Source organism: Scyliorhinus torazame, chromosome 3 (assembly GCF_047496885.1).
Source record: "Scyliorhinus torazame isolate Kashiwa2021f chromosome 3, sScyTor2.1, whole genome shotgun sequence".
Classification (NCBI taxonomy): Eukaryota; Metazoa; Chordata; class Chondrichthyes; order Carcharhiniformes; family Scyliorhinidae; genus Scyliorhinus; species Scyliorhinus torazame.
This window is the reverse complement of record NC_092709.1, coordinates 49,978,712-49,995,884: the sequence shown is the minus strand read 5'-3', so window position 1 is coordinate 49,995,884 and position 17,173 is coordinate 49,978,712. Positions and strand designations below refer to the sequence as shown.

At 46.6% G+C, this 17,173-nt stretch overlaps 1 protein-coding gene across 5 annotated transcripts in view; it reads left to right on the top strand.

Moving 5' to 3' along the window:
- LOC140408447 (la-related protein 1B-like) overlaps positions 1 to 17,173 on the top strand; it is a 142,324-nt gene that overhangs the window by 22,661 nt on the left and 102,490 nt on the right. For 4 of the 5 annotated variants that reach the window (XM_072495658.1, XM_072495656.1, XM_072495657.1 and 1 more), the window contains exons 4-6: positions 969 to 1,030; positions 2,641 to 2,709; positions 3,619 to 3,799. In XM_072495658.1, coding sequence (XP_072351759.1) covers positions 969 to 1,030; positions 2,641 to 2,709; positions 3,619 to 3,799 — 312 coding nt within the window. The remainder of the gene's footprint in view (positions 1 to 968; positions 1,031 to 2,640; positions 2,710 to 3,618; positions 3,800 to 17,173) is intronic. The other variant, XM_072495659.1, reaches the window with a different exon arrangement.

Here is a 17,173-nt window from a genome sequence, read left to right as displayed (position 1 = left end):
TTTCCAAAGTTGGTGACACCGCACTTATCCAGATGACATTCCATGTGCCATGTACTTTCCCACTTGATGTGCTTTTGCAGCCACATTGCATTCTTCTCATGACTTACTTTCCCACCTAACTTTGTAATATTATCAAAATTGGTATCCTCCTCTTCCCATCCTTCTGAGTCATTGATATAGATTGTAAATCGCTGAGCCCCAAGCACCGATTTTTATGGTACCCCAATAGTTACAGCTTGCCAACTTGAAAATTATTGGTTTCTCCCTTTTTTGTCCGTTACCGATTTTCTGTCCATTACCAGTCTTCAATTCATGCTAATATGTTGCCCCCAACCCCTAATTTTATTTAATAACCTCATGTGCTTTTTGAAAATGCAAATATACCAAATCACTTCTTTATCCATCTCAATATCAATTTCCTTAAAACTCTTAACAGATTTGTCAACGCCATTTCTGTTTCATAATTGACTGCCTAATTGTGTTATGATTCTCCAAGTGCTGTGTTTCCATGCCCCCAATAATAGGTTCTCACATTTTCCTGCTATTGATGGCATGGTTAAGTGGCCTACAGCTCACTGTTTCTCCCACCCATTTCTTGAACAGTGGGGGGGTTACATTAACTACCTTGTAATTCGGATAAACCTTTCTAGTTACCAGGGAATTCTGGAAGCTCAAAGCCAATGCGTCAACTCTGCAACTACCTCTTTTAAAACCCAAGGATACGGGCAATTTTCCTAGAGATTTGTCACTTGATTTGTGTACAGTACAGATAAATTATTACAAGGCATAAAGAAGAAAACACTTTTTTGTAAGAGTCTTATCGTTAAAGGGTGCATTTTGTGGGTTTGCTGATGTTGGCTAAATCCACATGCAATATTTCATTCTTGTTGTAATGTTCTAATGTATCTTATTTTGTTTGACATTCTTGAATTTTCTGTTGTGCACAAAAGACTTATTTTAATTTTCAGAGCAACGCAGTTCAGCCAAAGTAATCAAGGCAGGCAAGCCCAAAACAAAGAAAACTGGAAAGGTATGTAAAATAAGCCATAAGAACCTTAAGGATTGTCCTTGTTTCACTTTAGACTGTATATTGAAATTGTACCATGCACAGAAACCAGTAAACTTGATGGCTATGTTACAAAGCTTTGTTGATGGCTCACCTAATTGCCCAGTAATGTGGTTCTTAAGCTTTCCTGGGTCTGACCAAAAATATTTTTAGAATCTGCTGTGCTTTAGTTGTCTGGGACAACTAAAAGTAGGTTCTGAATTGGGGAAGGGCCAATTTTTATAGAATAAGACTGGATCTGTCCAAAGTTAACTAAGAGCGGCTTCTTGTAGGAAAATCTACATTAGAGCAGTGGGGTTCATTCAAAAAGAAAATGGAGAATACAGAGAGAACATGTTCCCTTAATAGTGAAGGGTGGAGCAATAAGTCTAGAGAACCCTGGATGTCAAGGATATCTAAGGTTGGATAAGGGGGAAAAAAGGGAGACCTATGGCAGATACTGAGGGCTCAAAACAGCAGACACCCTAGAGGGATATAGAAAGTGCGGAGGCATAAGAATTAAAATAGGAGAACGAAGAGGGGCCATGAAAAACCCTGCTGGGTAAAATAAAGGAAAATCCAAAGGTGTTTTAGAAATATATTAAGGGCAGGAGGTTGACCAGGGTAAGAGTAGGGCCCATTCAAGACCACGTGGTAAGTGTTAGGAACACAAAGATATGGTGAGGTTTTAAATGAGTACTTTGCATTTGTGTTCGCTATGGAGAAGGATGTTGTAGGTATAGAAATCAGGTAAGTGCATTGTGGTTTACTAGACTGATTTAACACTGAGGGAGGAGGTATTAACAGTTTTAATGAGTGTAAAAGTGGATAAATCCCCAGGGCCAGATGAGGTGTATTTCAGATTGCTGTGGCAGGCAAGGAAGGAGATTGCAGAGGCTCTGACAATTTTCAAATCGTCTCTGGCTGCAGGAGAGGTGCCAGAGTACTGGAGGACAGCTAATGTGGCATTATTCAAGAAGGGAAGTAGGGACAAACCAGGAAATTACTGGCCAGTGAATCTAACTTCAGTGGTAGGGAAACTACTGGAAAAATTTCTGAATGACAGAATTAATCTCCACTTGGAGAGGCAAGATAGTCAGCATGGTTTTGTCAAAGGGAGATCATGTCTCAGTAATTTGAATTTTTTGAGGAGGTGACTGACTGTGTAGATGAGCAGTTAATGTAGCCTACATAGACTTTAGTATGGCTTTTGACAAGGTCCCACATGGGAGGCTAATGGAAGAAGTTAAGAGCCCATGGGATCCAGGGCAATTTGGTCATTGTCTCTCCAGTTGCTCCGTCTGGACCTGTAGACTTCATTATCTGCAAAAACTTGCATTCAAAGTATCGTATTGCATCTTTGACTTTGTCTATATATATATGTTTCTGGAACCCACCTCTTCATTCACCTGAGGAAGGAGCAGTGCTCCGAAAGCTAGTGATTCAAAACAAACCTGTTGGACTTTAACTGGTGTTGTAAGACTTCTTGCTGTGCTCACCCCAGTCCAACGGCGGCATTTCCACATCGTAAGATTGTGTTAAGTCTGTTTAATAAACAAAAAAAAATTGTAATGGTCTATATTTTCTTATTTTAGGCAAGTGACTTCAGTGACATCACAAACTGGCCTACTCCAGGAGAAATTGCTAATAAAGAGGTATGTGAGGTATGTTAGTGTACAGTGCACTTGCTTTTATATTTAAATGATTTCCCTTGACCTGAAGCAAGCTGCAACACTACCTTTTAAATGGTTTCTCTGGTGAAGAATTAATAATCACGGAGATGGGGAGGTACAAGATCATGTTGGGATTTGAGAACAAGGATGAGAATTTTGAAATTAAGGCTGAGCTTGTAGATAAGTGAGCACGGGATAGGTAACTGGGACTTGCTGTGACTTGAGTCATGGACAGCAGAGTTTTGGATGTCACCACCGCCTTTTTACCTTTCCACTGAAGATTCATAACTATATTCTGAACACATTTTTCCTCCCCATCATTGATGGAAAGTGCTTGTTTTCTATACCAGAAGCAGTTTCAACATGTTGATCATTAGCTCAGAATATCTGAAGAAGTTTCTTCTGTGACCCAAAAATATATGCCATGGGAGCGCACTGATCCATTTCCTCCACTTACTTTTGCATCTTAAATGGAACTTTGTTTTAATCTGTCTTTTTGTAAAACCTTTGTCTTGTTACCTTGTACCGAGCCCTTCACCAAAATTGAGAATTTGAAATTGGCTAGCGTCAACAACCTTTTTGAAGAGTGTTCCGGATTTGCGTTACCTTTTGTGCAAAGCCACCATGGCCAAGTTATAATTTTAATGCTATGTCTCCATTCTTTACTCACACACCAGAGGAACTGGTAATTAATTTCTCTCTCCATTCTGCATATTGGGCTATTCATTCACATTTGAATTTCTCTGGCTGAATTTGACCCAAAGATTGAACTTGTCAGTATATCCATCCTTGTTACATAACTGCTTCAGAAGATTTTAACTTGCAATTCATGGGATAATTCATGAATTTTTGGTTAGTTGATTTGAAGGTTGAAATGTTCATCTTTTTATATTTTTATAGCACCATAACATCATGAACCAACCAACCAAAAAGCTTCTGAATAAAAATAAGAAAAAAGACAAGTCTGAAAAGAAAGACAACAGTGAAAGCAAAGAAAACCGACAAACACAACAAAATGATGATGAGGAAAGGTCAACCATTGAAGATGAATCTCAGGGTTCTTCACAAAAGGGGAAGAAAGGTATAAAACCTCGAGTTGTATTATGATATTTTCCTACCTCCTCACCGACCTTCAAATTCGAGCTTCACAAAATATGTTCTAATGCAGAAAAACAATATATTTTAAAATTGAAAATATTCCATAACCGGCAATGTCTATGGAGAATTTTTAAAAATAATTTCTAAACTATGACTTTTCGACCGAACTGGAAAAGATGTAACACATTTTTAGGAAGTATGGAGACGAGGACAAGGCAGTCAGAACAAAAGGGAAGGTCTGATAGGGTGGAAAGCAGAAGGAGTTAAATTCGTGACCTGAGTATTTACAGCATTTTATTTGTTTCAGATGTCCGCCATTTGTAATAGTTTACTTTTTTATTATTTTGTATAATACTCAAGTTGGAATCAGCTTGCTCCAGCAGATAGTGTTGTGATCAGCACTTGCATGTACACACGGTGCTATTTGTTACTTGGAAGAAGTGGTGAAAGCAGACTGCATTTGGTTGAAAAACTAATTGCGATATTTTTAAACTGACAAAAGTATGACTTAGCTTGATATGATTTCAAACATTAATATTCTAATGCCAGCAATTTAAAAAGTCATCCTCTCTTCTATCCTCTGTGAAAACTTTAGTGCATGTGGATACATTCGGAGCTTCTGCATCATTCCATCATTTTTCAGTCTCTTTCAGTTAATTTCCCTCTGTAAAGCACCAAAGGTCATAATTTGCACTGCAAACTCATGACCTTTTCTATAATGGTAACTGAAGTGTGGATATGCTTTCTGCATATATTTTTTCCTCCAATACAGTTGGTGGCTGGGTTTGTTATAGGCAGCTTTTTCTTGGCAAGTGTATTCTTTAGAAGTAAGTAACTACAATTGTCCAAATTCTTCTTGCTGGTAGACATTTCTCTATATTCTTGGTGTACTGTAATTGCTTACTTATTTAAGATTTGTTTCCTTAAATTGAAACAAAATGGGAGACCATTATTATATTGCGATCTGAGTTACATATTTAATAAAAAACCCAAATCATGTATTTTTCCATTACTTAGAAAAGAATGATTGTCGACTTTTTAAAAACTGTAATGATAGCCAGCAGAGGGCATCACTGTGGCACAGTCTCACAGCGTTACGGACCTGGGTTCGATCCAGCTCTGGGTCACTGACGTGTGGAGTTTGCACATTCTCTCCGTGACTGCGTGGGTCTCACTCCCACAACCCAAAGATGTGCAGGGTAGGTGGATTGGCCATGTTAAATTGCCCCTTCATTGGAAAAATTTAATTTGGAAAAAAAAAGAAATGGCCAGCAATAGAACTTGCACGTATGTAGTTTTATTTGTGACCTCGGGATGTCCCAAAAGTACTTCACAACCAGTGAAGTACTTTGAAATGTAGTTATTATTTTAATATAGTGGAACATGGCAGCCAACTTCTACAGAGCAAGGTCCCACGAGTAACATTGAGATAAATAATGTAATGTTATTCTCCATGTTGATTTAAGGCTTAAATGTTGTCTACGGCACTTGTAACATCACTGCTTCTCACATTGTGCATAGGATCTTTTACATCTACTTGAGAGGGTAGGCAAAGCCGCAGTCGAATTTTTCATCTGAAAAACAACACCTTCAATTCTGTAGCACTGCCTCAGTATTGCACTCCAATCTTGTCCCAGATTATGGATTGAATCCTCTAAAATGGGGCATAAGCAGCCCCCAGCCCTGTTTCTACCTGCTGTTATGGGCGAGGTGTTTTCAGAACCCCAAAATGTATCATGGAGTTCAACCAACCTCTCCCTTTAATGGATTTGTTGCTTTTCCGAGCACACGGCTTTTTCCCCTAGGTGTGGGATTACAATTATGGACACGTGGGTTTTTAAACACAAAACACTGTTTATTCCTTGAACTCAACTTGACATCTTAAATAAACATTGGATCTCTGAACACCCCTTACTTCAAAGATAACTCAAAAAATATTGCAACAGTAAATAATTCCTTAAAATGTTCCTTCAAACTTCCAAGAGACTTAACACCTTTAAACAGTATCACATCAGGTTAAAGGATATATATTTTTTCTGTAGAATGGCAGAGACTGTCACAAACTGGCTTTCTACTTTTAAACTGCTCTCAGCAATACCAAACTGCAAAACTTGCAGCTCTCTGGAAACACACAGACACTGCTTTTAAACTGAAACTAAAAACCTGAAAAATGGCTGAGCTGAACGCCACACACTCTATGACATCACTGTTTTCTTAAAGGTACATTGCTTAAAAATCCAGTTCTTAAAGGCACTCTTACATGACACTGCAAAGTGCAACAACAGTGTGAACTCTTAAGCAACATGTTCCTTGAAGGACAGAGTAAACAGCAACTTTGGAGTTGGACCTTTACTCACAACAGATTAATCATTTTGTTTCTTTCCCATGTTGGTTTCAGACTTAGTCTTCATAGGATCATGCAGTAGGATCTTAGAATCACTACAATGCAGAAGGAGGCCATTCAGCCCATTGAGTGTGCACCAACCTTCTTAAAGAGCACCTTACCCCACCCCCCCGCCAACATCTCCCCTTAGCATTTCCATTCTAAGGACCACAACTTCCGCTTCTCTAGTCTGTCCATTCATCCCTGTACCATTCTAGTTAATTCCCTTTGTAGTCTCTCCAAGGTCTTGGCAGCCTTGCTCTGAAATGTGGAGCCCTGAATTGGAAAAGTTACTCCACCTGAGGCCGAACCACTGGTAAAACGGATTTCTTTTTTTATACTTTGTCTCTGTTTATAAAGCCCTCCATTGTTTAATAACCTTATCGATTTGTCCTACCACCAACAAAGATATAAACCTCCAGGTCTCTTTGTTTTAGTGCCCTTCTACAAACACAATTCTGCACTTCCTGACATAAAATTTACAGGAGTATCTCCTGTCAACGCAATATGCCATCTGTGCATGCGCACTGGTCTTTGCAGGTGTCACTCTGCTTCACCAAAAACATGGGCTTCGTAGACAGGAAGTTTATGCAGGTCTTAACATCTTCCAGACCATCTCCCCCTCCTAATATTTTAACTATATGGAATAATTGTCAAAGAGCCATCGACCTGGGAGACCTCACCAGAACGGTGTTTAATACTGGTCCTCACAAACGAGAACTAGTTGTAATGGCAATTGTGGAGGGGGTCTCCCAGGCCATTGGAGACCCATGGGTGGTCTCTCATTGGGCAGTGTGGTACCCTGGCACTCCCGCTGGCACCTGGGCACTGCCAGCCTGACATCTTGGCACTGCCAAGGTTCTAGGGTGGTACTCCCAGTCTAGAAGGGGACTGCCAGGGTACCAGGCTGGCAGTGTCAGATTGCCCATGCCAGGTGTCTGGTAGGGGGGGGGGGGCTTGAGGACCCCGAAAGAGGTACGTTTGGTGCAGTGGGGTGTTCAGAGGCCGCAGTGGGGTCACTGAGGGAGTTTGAAAGATCTGGCCCGATTTTTGCATAGTCATAAATGGCGACTTGGTAGCACAGTTGCTTCACTGCTCCAGGGTCCCAGGTTCGATTCCCGGCTTGGGTCACTGTCTGTGTGGAGTTTGCATGTTCTCCCTGTGTCTGCGTGGGTTTCCTCCGGGTGCTCCAGTTTCCTCCCACAATCCAAAGATGTGTGGGTAAGGTGGATTGGCCATGATAAATTGCCCTTGGGTTAGGTGGGGATAGGGCAGAGGTATGGCCTTAGGCCGGGTGCTCTTTCCAAGAGCCGGTGCAGACTCGATGGGCTGAATGGCCACCTTCTGCTCTGTAAATTCTATGATCTATGATCCTGTGATTGATCCATAGAATCTCTACAGTGCAGAAGGAGTCCATTTGGCCCATCAAGTCGGCACTGATCCTTCAAAAGATCATTCTACTAGGCCCACTTCCCTGCCCTATCCCTGTAACCCGACGCATTGATCATATCCAATCCACCCAACCTGCATGTTTTTGGACTGTGGGAGGAAACTGGAGCTCCCAGAGGAAACACATGCAGGCACTGAGAAAGCTTGCAAACGCCACACACAGCCACCATTGGCCAGAATCAAACCCTGGTGCTGAGGGGCAGCAGTGCTAACCATTATGCCACCCCTTAATTCACAAAAGAATGGAGTTTTATAAAATGGGTGGGACCTGGGGGGGAGGGCATATAATGAGGCTAGGGAGAAGGGAAACCCGACCTTGCATTGTCGCAGGGTCCATCTCCCTGATATTGAAAAATGACAAAGATCCAGAGAAGTGCTGGTCATACTGCCGATATCATTATTGAATGTAGACACCAAGTTGTTGGCGAAGGTGTTCGCGAATCGAGGACTGCATCCTGTGGATGATGGGATCAAACAGGTTTTGTGAAAGGAAGGCAGTTGTTGGTGAATGTGATGAGGCTGCTCAATGTAATTATGATGCCTTCGGACAGGCAGGAGGTGGAGTGGTGGTGGCGATGGACGCGGAGAAGGGCTTTGACCGGGTGGAGTGGGAATATCTGTGGGAGGTGCTGGGACGGTTTGGGCAGGGGTTTGTGGACTGGGTCCGGTTGCTATACAAGGCATGGTCGCAAGTGTACTGACAAATCGAGTGAGTTCAGGATATTTTGGGTTGCATCGGGGGAACGAGGCAATCCGTTGATCTTTGGAGATAGAGCCACCAGCAATGGCACTTAGGGCATCGGTGGCCTGGAGCGAGATTGTTCAGTGGGGCCCCAAGCATAAGAGTCTTGCTGTATGTGGACGACCTGCTATACATTTCAGACCCATTGGGCAGTATTTTGGGCATTACAGCGTTTTTGGAGGAATTTGGCCGGTTTTCCGGGCACAAGTTGAATATAAGAGCGAGGTGTTCCCGATTAAGACTAGATTAAAACAGAAAGGAGGGGAGTTCAAGGATTTTGACCCTGCTACAGTGAAGGAACGCCGATATATTGCGATGTCAGGAGTGACTTGGAGAGGAACTTCCAGGTGATGTTTCCATATATCTGCTGCCCTTGTCCTGCTAGGTGGTAGGGATTGTGGGTTCCCAAGGTGCTGCCCAAGAGCCTTGGTGAGTTCCTGCAATGCATCTTGTAGATGGTACACACTACTGTTCCTATGTGTCCATGGTGGAGGGAGTGAATGTTTGTGGAAGGGTGCCAATCGAGCAGACTGCTTTGTCCTGAATTGTGTTGAGCTTCTTGGTGTTGTTGGAGCTGCATTCACCCAGGCAAGTGAGGAGTATTCCATCACACTCCTGACTTGTGCCTTGTAGGTGGTGGGCAGGCTTTGGAGAGTCAGGAGATCGCAGCAGGATTCCTAGCCTTTGACCTGCTCTTGCAATCATTTATGCAGCCAGTCCAGTTCAGTTTCTAGTCAAAGGTAACTACCAGGATATTGATAGTGGGGGATTCAGTGTTGGTAATGCATTGGATGTCATGGAGCGATGGTTTAATTATCTCTTGTTGGTCATTGCTTGGCACTTGTGTGGCGTGAATGTTACTTGCCATTTGTCAGCCAAAGCCTGGTTATTGTCCAGGTCTTGCTGCATTTGCACATAGGCTGCTTCAGTGTCTAAGGAATTGCAAATGGTGCTGAATGTTGTGCATATCAGCCAACATCCCCTCATGTTTGTGATTGATGAAAAAACTGAAGATGTTTGGGCCTAACACTACACTGAGGAACTCCAGCAGTGATGTCCTGGGATTGAGATGACTTACCTCTCACCATTCACCACAACCATCTTCCTTTGTGCATGGTATGATTCATAACCAATTTAGAGTTTTCTCGCTATTCCCATTGACTCTAGGTTTGCTTGAGCTCCTTGATGCCATACTCTATCAAATACTGCCTTGATGTTAAGGGCAGCCACTTTCAACGCGCCTCTGGAGTTCAGCTCTTTTGTCCATGTTTGAACCAAGGCTATGATGGGGTCAGGAGCTCAAGTGACTCTGGCGGAACCTAAACTGAGCATCAAGGGTTTTTGCTAAGTAAGTGCCGCCTGATAGCACTGTTGATGACCTCTTCCACTACTTTACTGATGATTCAATCACTTTGCTGATGATTGTGAGTAGATTAATTGGGTGGTAATTGGCCAGGTTGGATTTGGTTTGGGGTTAAGTGCTTATTGTGTACAGGACATGCACTTAGGCAATTTTCCACATTGTTGGGTTGATGCCAGTGTTGTCACTGTCTGTACTAGAACATCTTGGTTAGGAACACAGCAAGTTCTGGAGCACAAATGTTAAGTACTATTGTTGGAATTTTGTCAGGGCCCATAACCTTTGTCAGGGCAGCATGGTAGCATTGTGGATAGCACAATTGCTTCACAGCTCCAGGGTCCCAAGTTTGATTCCGGCTTAGGTGACTGTCTGTGTGGAGTCTGCACATCCTCCCCGTGTGTGCGTGGGTTTCCTCTGGGTGCCCCGGTTTCCTCCCACAGTCCAAAGATGTGCAGGTTGGGTGGATTGGCCATGCTAAATTGCCCTTAAGTGTCCAAAATTGCCCTTAGCGTTGAGTGGGGTTACTGGGTTATAGGGATAGGGTGGAGGTGTTGACCTTGGGTAGGGTGCCCTTTCCAAGAGCTGGTGCAGACTAGATGGGCCGAATGGCCTCCTGCACTGTAAATTCTATGTAAAAAAAAAAAAAAGTATCTAGTGCCTTCATGTGCTTCTTATATCACATGGGGTGAATCAAATTGGCTGAAGACTGGCATCTGTGATGCTGGGGACATCTGGAGGAGACCAAGATCGTCCTATCGTCACTTCAGGCTGAAGAGTATTGCGAATGGCTTAACCTCATCTTTTGCCCAGTTCCTCCATCACTGTGAATGGGGCTATTTGTGGAGCCTCCTCCCCCAAGTTGTTTAATTGTCCACCACCATTCACGACTGGATGTGGCAGAACGGCAAGATTAGATCTGATCCGTTGGTTGCGGGATTGCTTAGCTCTGTCTATCACTTGCTGCTTATGTTGTTTGGCACACAAGTAGTCTTGTGTTGTGGCTTCACCAGGTTGACACCACATATTTTTGGTATGACTGATGTTGCTCCTGGCATATACTTCTGCACTCTTCTTTGAACCAGGGTTGATCCCCTGGTTTGTGGCATTGGTAGAGTGGGGGAATGTGCTGGGCCATAAGGTTACAGATTGTGGCAGAGTACAATTCTGCTGCTGATGGGCCACAGTGCCTCATGGATGTCCAGTCTTGAGTTGCTATATATGTTCTGAATCTATCCCATGTAGCACGTTAGGAGTGGCAGGTTGGTGAGGATGAGGTCTAGTTTGTATTTTGCTCTTGGTTCCCTCACTACCTGTCGCAGACCGTCTTAACAGTTACATCCTTTAGGTCTTGGTCAGTAGTGGTGCTACTGAGCTACTTTTGGTGATCCCCCTACCCAGAGTACTTGCCACCTAAGTGCTTCCTTCAGCTGGTGTTCAACATGGATGAATATTGATTCATCAGCTGAGGGTGGACGGTGTGTGATAATCAGCAGGAGATTTCCTTGTCCATGTTTGACCTGAAGCCATGAGACTTTGTGGGGTCCAGCATCAATGTTGAGGACTCCCAGGGCAGCTCCCTCTCGACTGCATACCACTGGGTCTGTCCTGCCAGTGGGACAGACCTAAGGATAGTGATAGTACTGTCTGAGACGTTATCTGTAAGGCATGATTCTGTCGGTACGACTATGTCAGGCTGTTTCTTGATGAATCGGTGAGACAGCTCTCCCAATTTTGGCACAAGCCCCCAGACGTAGACTCTGCTCCTACCACCTTTTAAGGAAGAGTGTTTCAAAGACTCACTGTCCCTGGAGAAAACAATTCTCATTAGTCTCTTATGAGACTAAAAGTTGAAGATCATGGAGTTGGAGATAAATTATAGCTCTGGTTAGGAAATTTTTAAACTGTGATCCCTAGTTCTAGATTTTCCCACAAGAGGAAACATCCTTCCACATCCACCCTGTCAAGACCCCTCGGGATCTTGTATCTTTCAATCAAGTCGCTTCTTAGGTTTCTAAACTCCAGCAGATACACGTCTGGACTGTGCAACCTTTCCTCAAAAGACAGCCCTCCCATTCCAGGCATTAAACCTTCTCTGAACTGCTTCAACTAATTTATATCCTTCCGTTAAAAAAAAAAGACCAGTACTCTGCACAGTACTCCAGATGTGGTCTCACCCAATGCTCTGTATAGCTGAAGCATAACCTCTCTACTTTTGTATTCTATTTCTCGCTCAATAATGGATAACTTTCTATTCGATTTCCTGATTACTTGCTGTAATTACCTACTAACCTCATGCAGTTATGATCGTCCCTTTGGTCTGAGATTATGCCCTCTGCTTCTAGTTTTTCCTACAAGTGGAAACATCCTCTCTATGACCACTCTATTCAGACCACGCAATACTGGTCTGTTAAGTTTCAATAAGATTTCCCCCCCAACCCTTCATCCTTCTAAACTCCAACGAGTACAGACCTAGAGTCCTCAATCGTTCCTCATACGACAAGCTCCTCATTCCAGGGTGAACCTCCTCTGGACTCTTTCCAAGGCCAACACATCCTTCCTTAGATACGGGGCCCAAAACTGCTCACAATACTCCAAATGGGGTCTATCAGAGCCTTGTATAGCCTCAGAACTACATCCCTGGTCATGTATTCTAGCCCTCTCAACATGAATGCTAACATTGCATTTGCCTTCCTAATTGCCGACTGAACCTGCATGTTAATCTTAAGAGAATCGTGAACAAGGATTCCCAAGTCCCTTTGTACTCCTGATTTCCGAAGCATCTTTCCAATTAGAAAATAATCTATGCCTCCATTTCGCCTTCCAAAGTGCATAATCTCACACTTTACCACATTGCATTCCATCTGCCACCTCTTTGCCCACTCTCCTAGCCTGTCCAAGTCCTTCTGCAGCCCTCCTGCTTCCTCAATACTACCTGCCCCTCTAGATCTTTGTATCATCTGCAAACTTGGCAACAGTGCCTTCAGTTCCTTTTTCCAGATCATTAATGTATGTTGTGGTCCCAGCACCGATCACCTGAGTTACATCACTAGTTACCGGCTACCATCCTGAAAAAGATCCCTTTATCCCCATTCTCTGCCTTCTGCCAATCAGCCAATCCTCTACCCATGCCAGGATCTTATCCTGAACACCATGGGCTCTTAACTTATTTAACAGTCTCCTATGCGGCACCTTGTCAAATGCCTTCTGGAAATCTAAATAAATCACGTCCACTGGTTCTCCTTTGTCTAACGTCCTTGTTACAACCTTAAAGAACTCTTAACAAATTTGACAGACGTGACCTCCCTTTGATGAAGCCGTGCTGACTCAGTCCTATTTTCTCATGCACTTCCAAGTGCTCTGCGATCTCATCTTTAATAATAGACTCCAGTCAGGCTAACCAGTCTATAATTTCCCATTTTCTGCCTCCCTCCCTAAACAAAGGTGGTACATCGCCATTTTCCAGTCCTCTGGGAACCTTCCTGCCTCGAGTGTTTCTTGAAAGATCATCACCAGTGCCTCCACAATGTCCTGAGCTATCTCTTTTAGAATCCTGGAGTGTAGTCCAGGTGATTTGTCCATCTTCAGACCTTTGTTTCCCCAGAACCTTCTCCTTAGTAATGGTCACTGCACTCTCATAGACTTTACAGTGCAGAGTGAGGCCTCTTTCGCCTCCTGCACGCACGGCTCGTCCGATACCCCAAATAGTGCTAACCCCCAGCTCGGCTTAACCTGGGTCTTCACCACCTTAGACATCGTCCTCGCAATACCCCTCCAGTATCCATCCAGCGCCGGGCACGCCCAGAACATATGGGTATGATTTGCTGGGCTCCCCGAGCACCTCCCACACCACCTTCCACCCCAAAGAACCTGCTCAGCCTCGCCCCTGTCATATGCGCTCTTTGAAGAACCTTAAATTGTATCAGGCTAAGCCTGGCGCAAGAGGAGGAAGAATTAACCCTACCCAGGGCGTCCGCCCAAGTACCCTCGTCCAAGTACCCCAAGCTCCTACTCCCATTTACCCTTTAGCTCATCCACTGAGGTCTCCTCCTCCTGCATCTCCTGGTAGATCGCCGAGACCCTGCCCTCTCCAACCCACACCCCGGAATGCACCCTATCCTGGATCCTGAGTGCTGGAAGCAGCGGGAACTCCCTCACCTGCCGTCTTACAAACGCCCTTACCTGCATGTACCTGAAGGCATTTCTGGGGGGATGCCCAAATTTTTCCTCCAGCAACCCAAGGCTCGCAAACGTCCCATCTAAAAACAGATCCCCCATCCTTCGAATTCCTGCCCTGTGCCAGCTCAGAAACTCTCCATCCATTCTCCCCGGGACGAACCAATGGTTGTCCCGGATCGGGGACCAAACCAAAGCCTCTACCTCGCCCCTGTGGCGTCTCCACTGCCCCCAAATTTTCAAAGTCACCGCCACCACCGGACTCGTGGTGTACCTAGTCGGTGGGAGCGGCAGCGGTGCTGTCACCAGCGCTCCCAGACTCGTGCCCACACAGGACGCCATCTCCAGCCTCTTCCACGCTGCCCCCTCCATTACCCACTTGCGTATCATCGCCACATTGGCAGCCCAGTAATACCCACACAGATTAGGTAACGCTAACCCTCCTCTGTCCCGACTCCGCTCCAGAAACACCCTTCTCGCCTTCGGGGTCTTTTTCGCCCACACGAATCCCATGATGCTCCTACTGACCCGCTTAAAAAAGGCCTTGGGAATCAGGATGGGGAGGCACTGGAAAGGCTCAATTGCCAATTCAAATAGCAAGGGGGATAGGGGGCACCCCTGCCTCGTCCCCCGGTACAGCCGAAAGTATTCCGACCACCTCCGATTCGTGGCCACACACTCCACCGGGGCTTCGTAAAGTAGCCTAACCCCACTAATGAACCCCTCCCCGAACCCAAACCTCCTTAACACTTCCCAGAGGTACCCCCACTCCACCCTATCGAAGGCCTTCTCCGCGTCCATCTCCGCCTCCCCCTCCACTGTAGGCATCATGATTACGTCAAGGAGCCTCCACACATTGGTATTCAGCTGCCTTCCCTTAACAAAATCCGTCTGGTCCTCGTGAATCACCCCCGGGACACAGTCCTCAATTCTGGTAGCCAACAGCTTCGCGTCCACGTTGAGGAGAGCGTTTGGCCTATACGACCCACACTGTAATGGGTCCTTGACCCGCTTCGAGATCAGTGCCCTGGACATCATTGGGGGTAGCCCCCCCCCCTCCCTCGCCTCATTGAAAGTCCTCACTAATATAGGGCCCAGCAGGTCCATGTATTTCCGGCAAAATTCCACCGGGAACCCATCTGGCCCCGGTGCCTTCCCCGCCTGCATTCTCCCCAGCCCTTTAGTCAGCTCCTCCAGCCCTACCGGTGCCCCAAGTCCAGCCACCTGCTCCTCCTCCACCCTCTGGAACCTCAGTCGATCCAAAAATCGATGCATTCACCCATCTCCGTCGGGGGCTCAGACCTATACAGCCCCTCATAAAAGTCTCTAATTACCCCATTTATTCCCACCACACTCCGCAGCGTGTTCCCCCCTTTATCCCTAACTCCCCCAATCTCCCTCGCTGCCTCCCGCTTCCGAAGCTGGTGTGCCAACATCCGGCTAGCCTTTTCCCCGTACTCCTACACCGCCCCTTGTACTTTCCTCCACTGCACCTCTGCCTTCTTGGTGGCCAACAGGTCGAACTCGGCCTGGAGGCTTCGTCGCTCCTTGAGTAGTCCCTCCTCGGGGACCTCTGCATACCTCCTATCCACCCTTAAAATCTCCTCCACCAATCTCTCCCTCTCTCTCCTCTCCTTCTCCTTGTGGGCCCTAGTGGAGATTAGCTCTCCCCTAATTGCCTCCCAGACCACCCCCACCTGCACCTCCCCATTATCGTTGGCCTCTAGATAGCTTTCAATGCACCCCCGGATCCGCCCGCTCACCACCTCATCCGCCAGCAAGCCCTCATCCAGGCGCCACAGCGGGCGCTGGTCCCTCTCCTCCCCTAGCTCCAGCTCCACCCAATGCAGGGCATGGTCTGAGATGGCTATGGCCGAATACTCTGTGCCCTCCACCCTCTGAATTAGTGCCCTGCTCATAGCGAAGAAGTCTATCTGGGAGTAGGCTTTATGGACGTGGGGGAAAAAAAGAAAATTCCCTGGCCCCCAGCCTGACAAACCTCCATGGGTCCACTCTTCCCACCTGGTCCATAAACCCCCTCAGCACCTTGGCCGCCGCCGTCCTCTTGCCCGTCCTGGACCTGGAGCGGTCCAATGCTGGATCCAGTACGAAGTCCCGTCCCGTCTCTCTCCTCTCCCTCTTTTTCCCCCCCCCCCATTATCAAGCTCCCTGCCTCCAACATGCGCCGCCTCCACCATGCGCTGCGTAAATCCGGCATCGTCCCAATTCGGGGCATATACATTGACTAATACCACCCGCACCCCCTGCAGCTTACCACTCACCATCACATACCTACCTCCATTGTCTGCCACGATGTTCAGCGCCTCAAACGACACCCGCTTCCCCACCAAAATCGCCACCCCTCGATTCTTTGTGTCCAACCCCGAGTGGAAAACCGGGGGGGAATTACCTACCCGTTTCTCAACCTAACCTGATCTGGCACCCTCAAATGCGTCTCCTGGAGCATAACCACATCTGCCTTCAGTCCCTTCAGGTGCGCGAACACACTGGCCCTCTTGACCGGCCCGTTCAGGTCTCTCACATTCCAAGTTATCAGCCGGATCAGGGGGTCCCCCCCCCCCCCCGCCGATTAGCCATCCCCTTTTCTAGGCCAGCCATGTGCCCGCGCCTCCCACACTCCATTTCCCCCCCAGCAGCAGACCCCTGCCCCGACTCTCCGTGCGCCAGCTCACCTTTGGCCAATGCAGCAGCAACCCAGTTTCCCCCCTAGCTGCGTTGCTCCCCCATAGCACTCCTGTAAGTCAGTTGACTCCTGCTGACCCTGGCCATTCCATTGACCCCCCCCCCCCCCCCCCCCCCCCCCCTCCTGTCCATCAGCGGGCGCTCCTCTCCAACACCCCCCCCCCCCCTTTCCCCCACGGTCCTGCCCCCTTCCTTCTCTAGCGGGGAAAAAAGCCCACGCTTTCCATCAGACCGGCCCTGCCCTCTCTGCCTCATTTCCCTTTTGTGGCCTAATCCCAGCTCCCCCACCTCCGGCCTCCCATCGCCCCTCCCCCCAATGGGGCCCCATCCTTCCAACCACTGACGCCAACACTCTCTCAAAATCCCCACTTCGAACCAATTCACCCTACCCCACCCAAGGAAACAATACAGAACAGAATAGAACATCCCCCAAAGCACAGTAACCACAGTAGCCCCCCCGCGACCTCCCCTCACAACCGACCCTCAGTCCGTGTACAACCTTTCGGCCTGAATAAAGGTCCACGCCTCCTCCGGCGTCCAAAGCAAT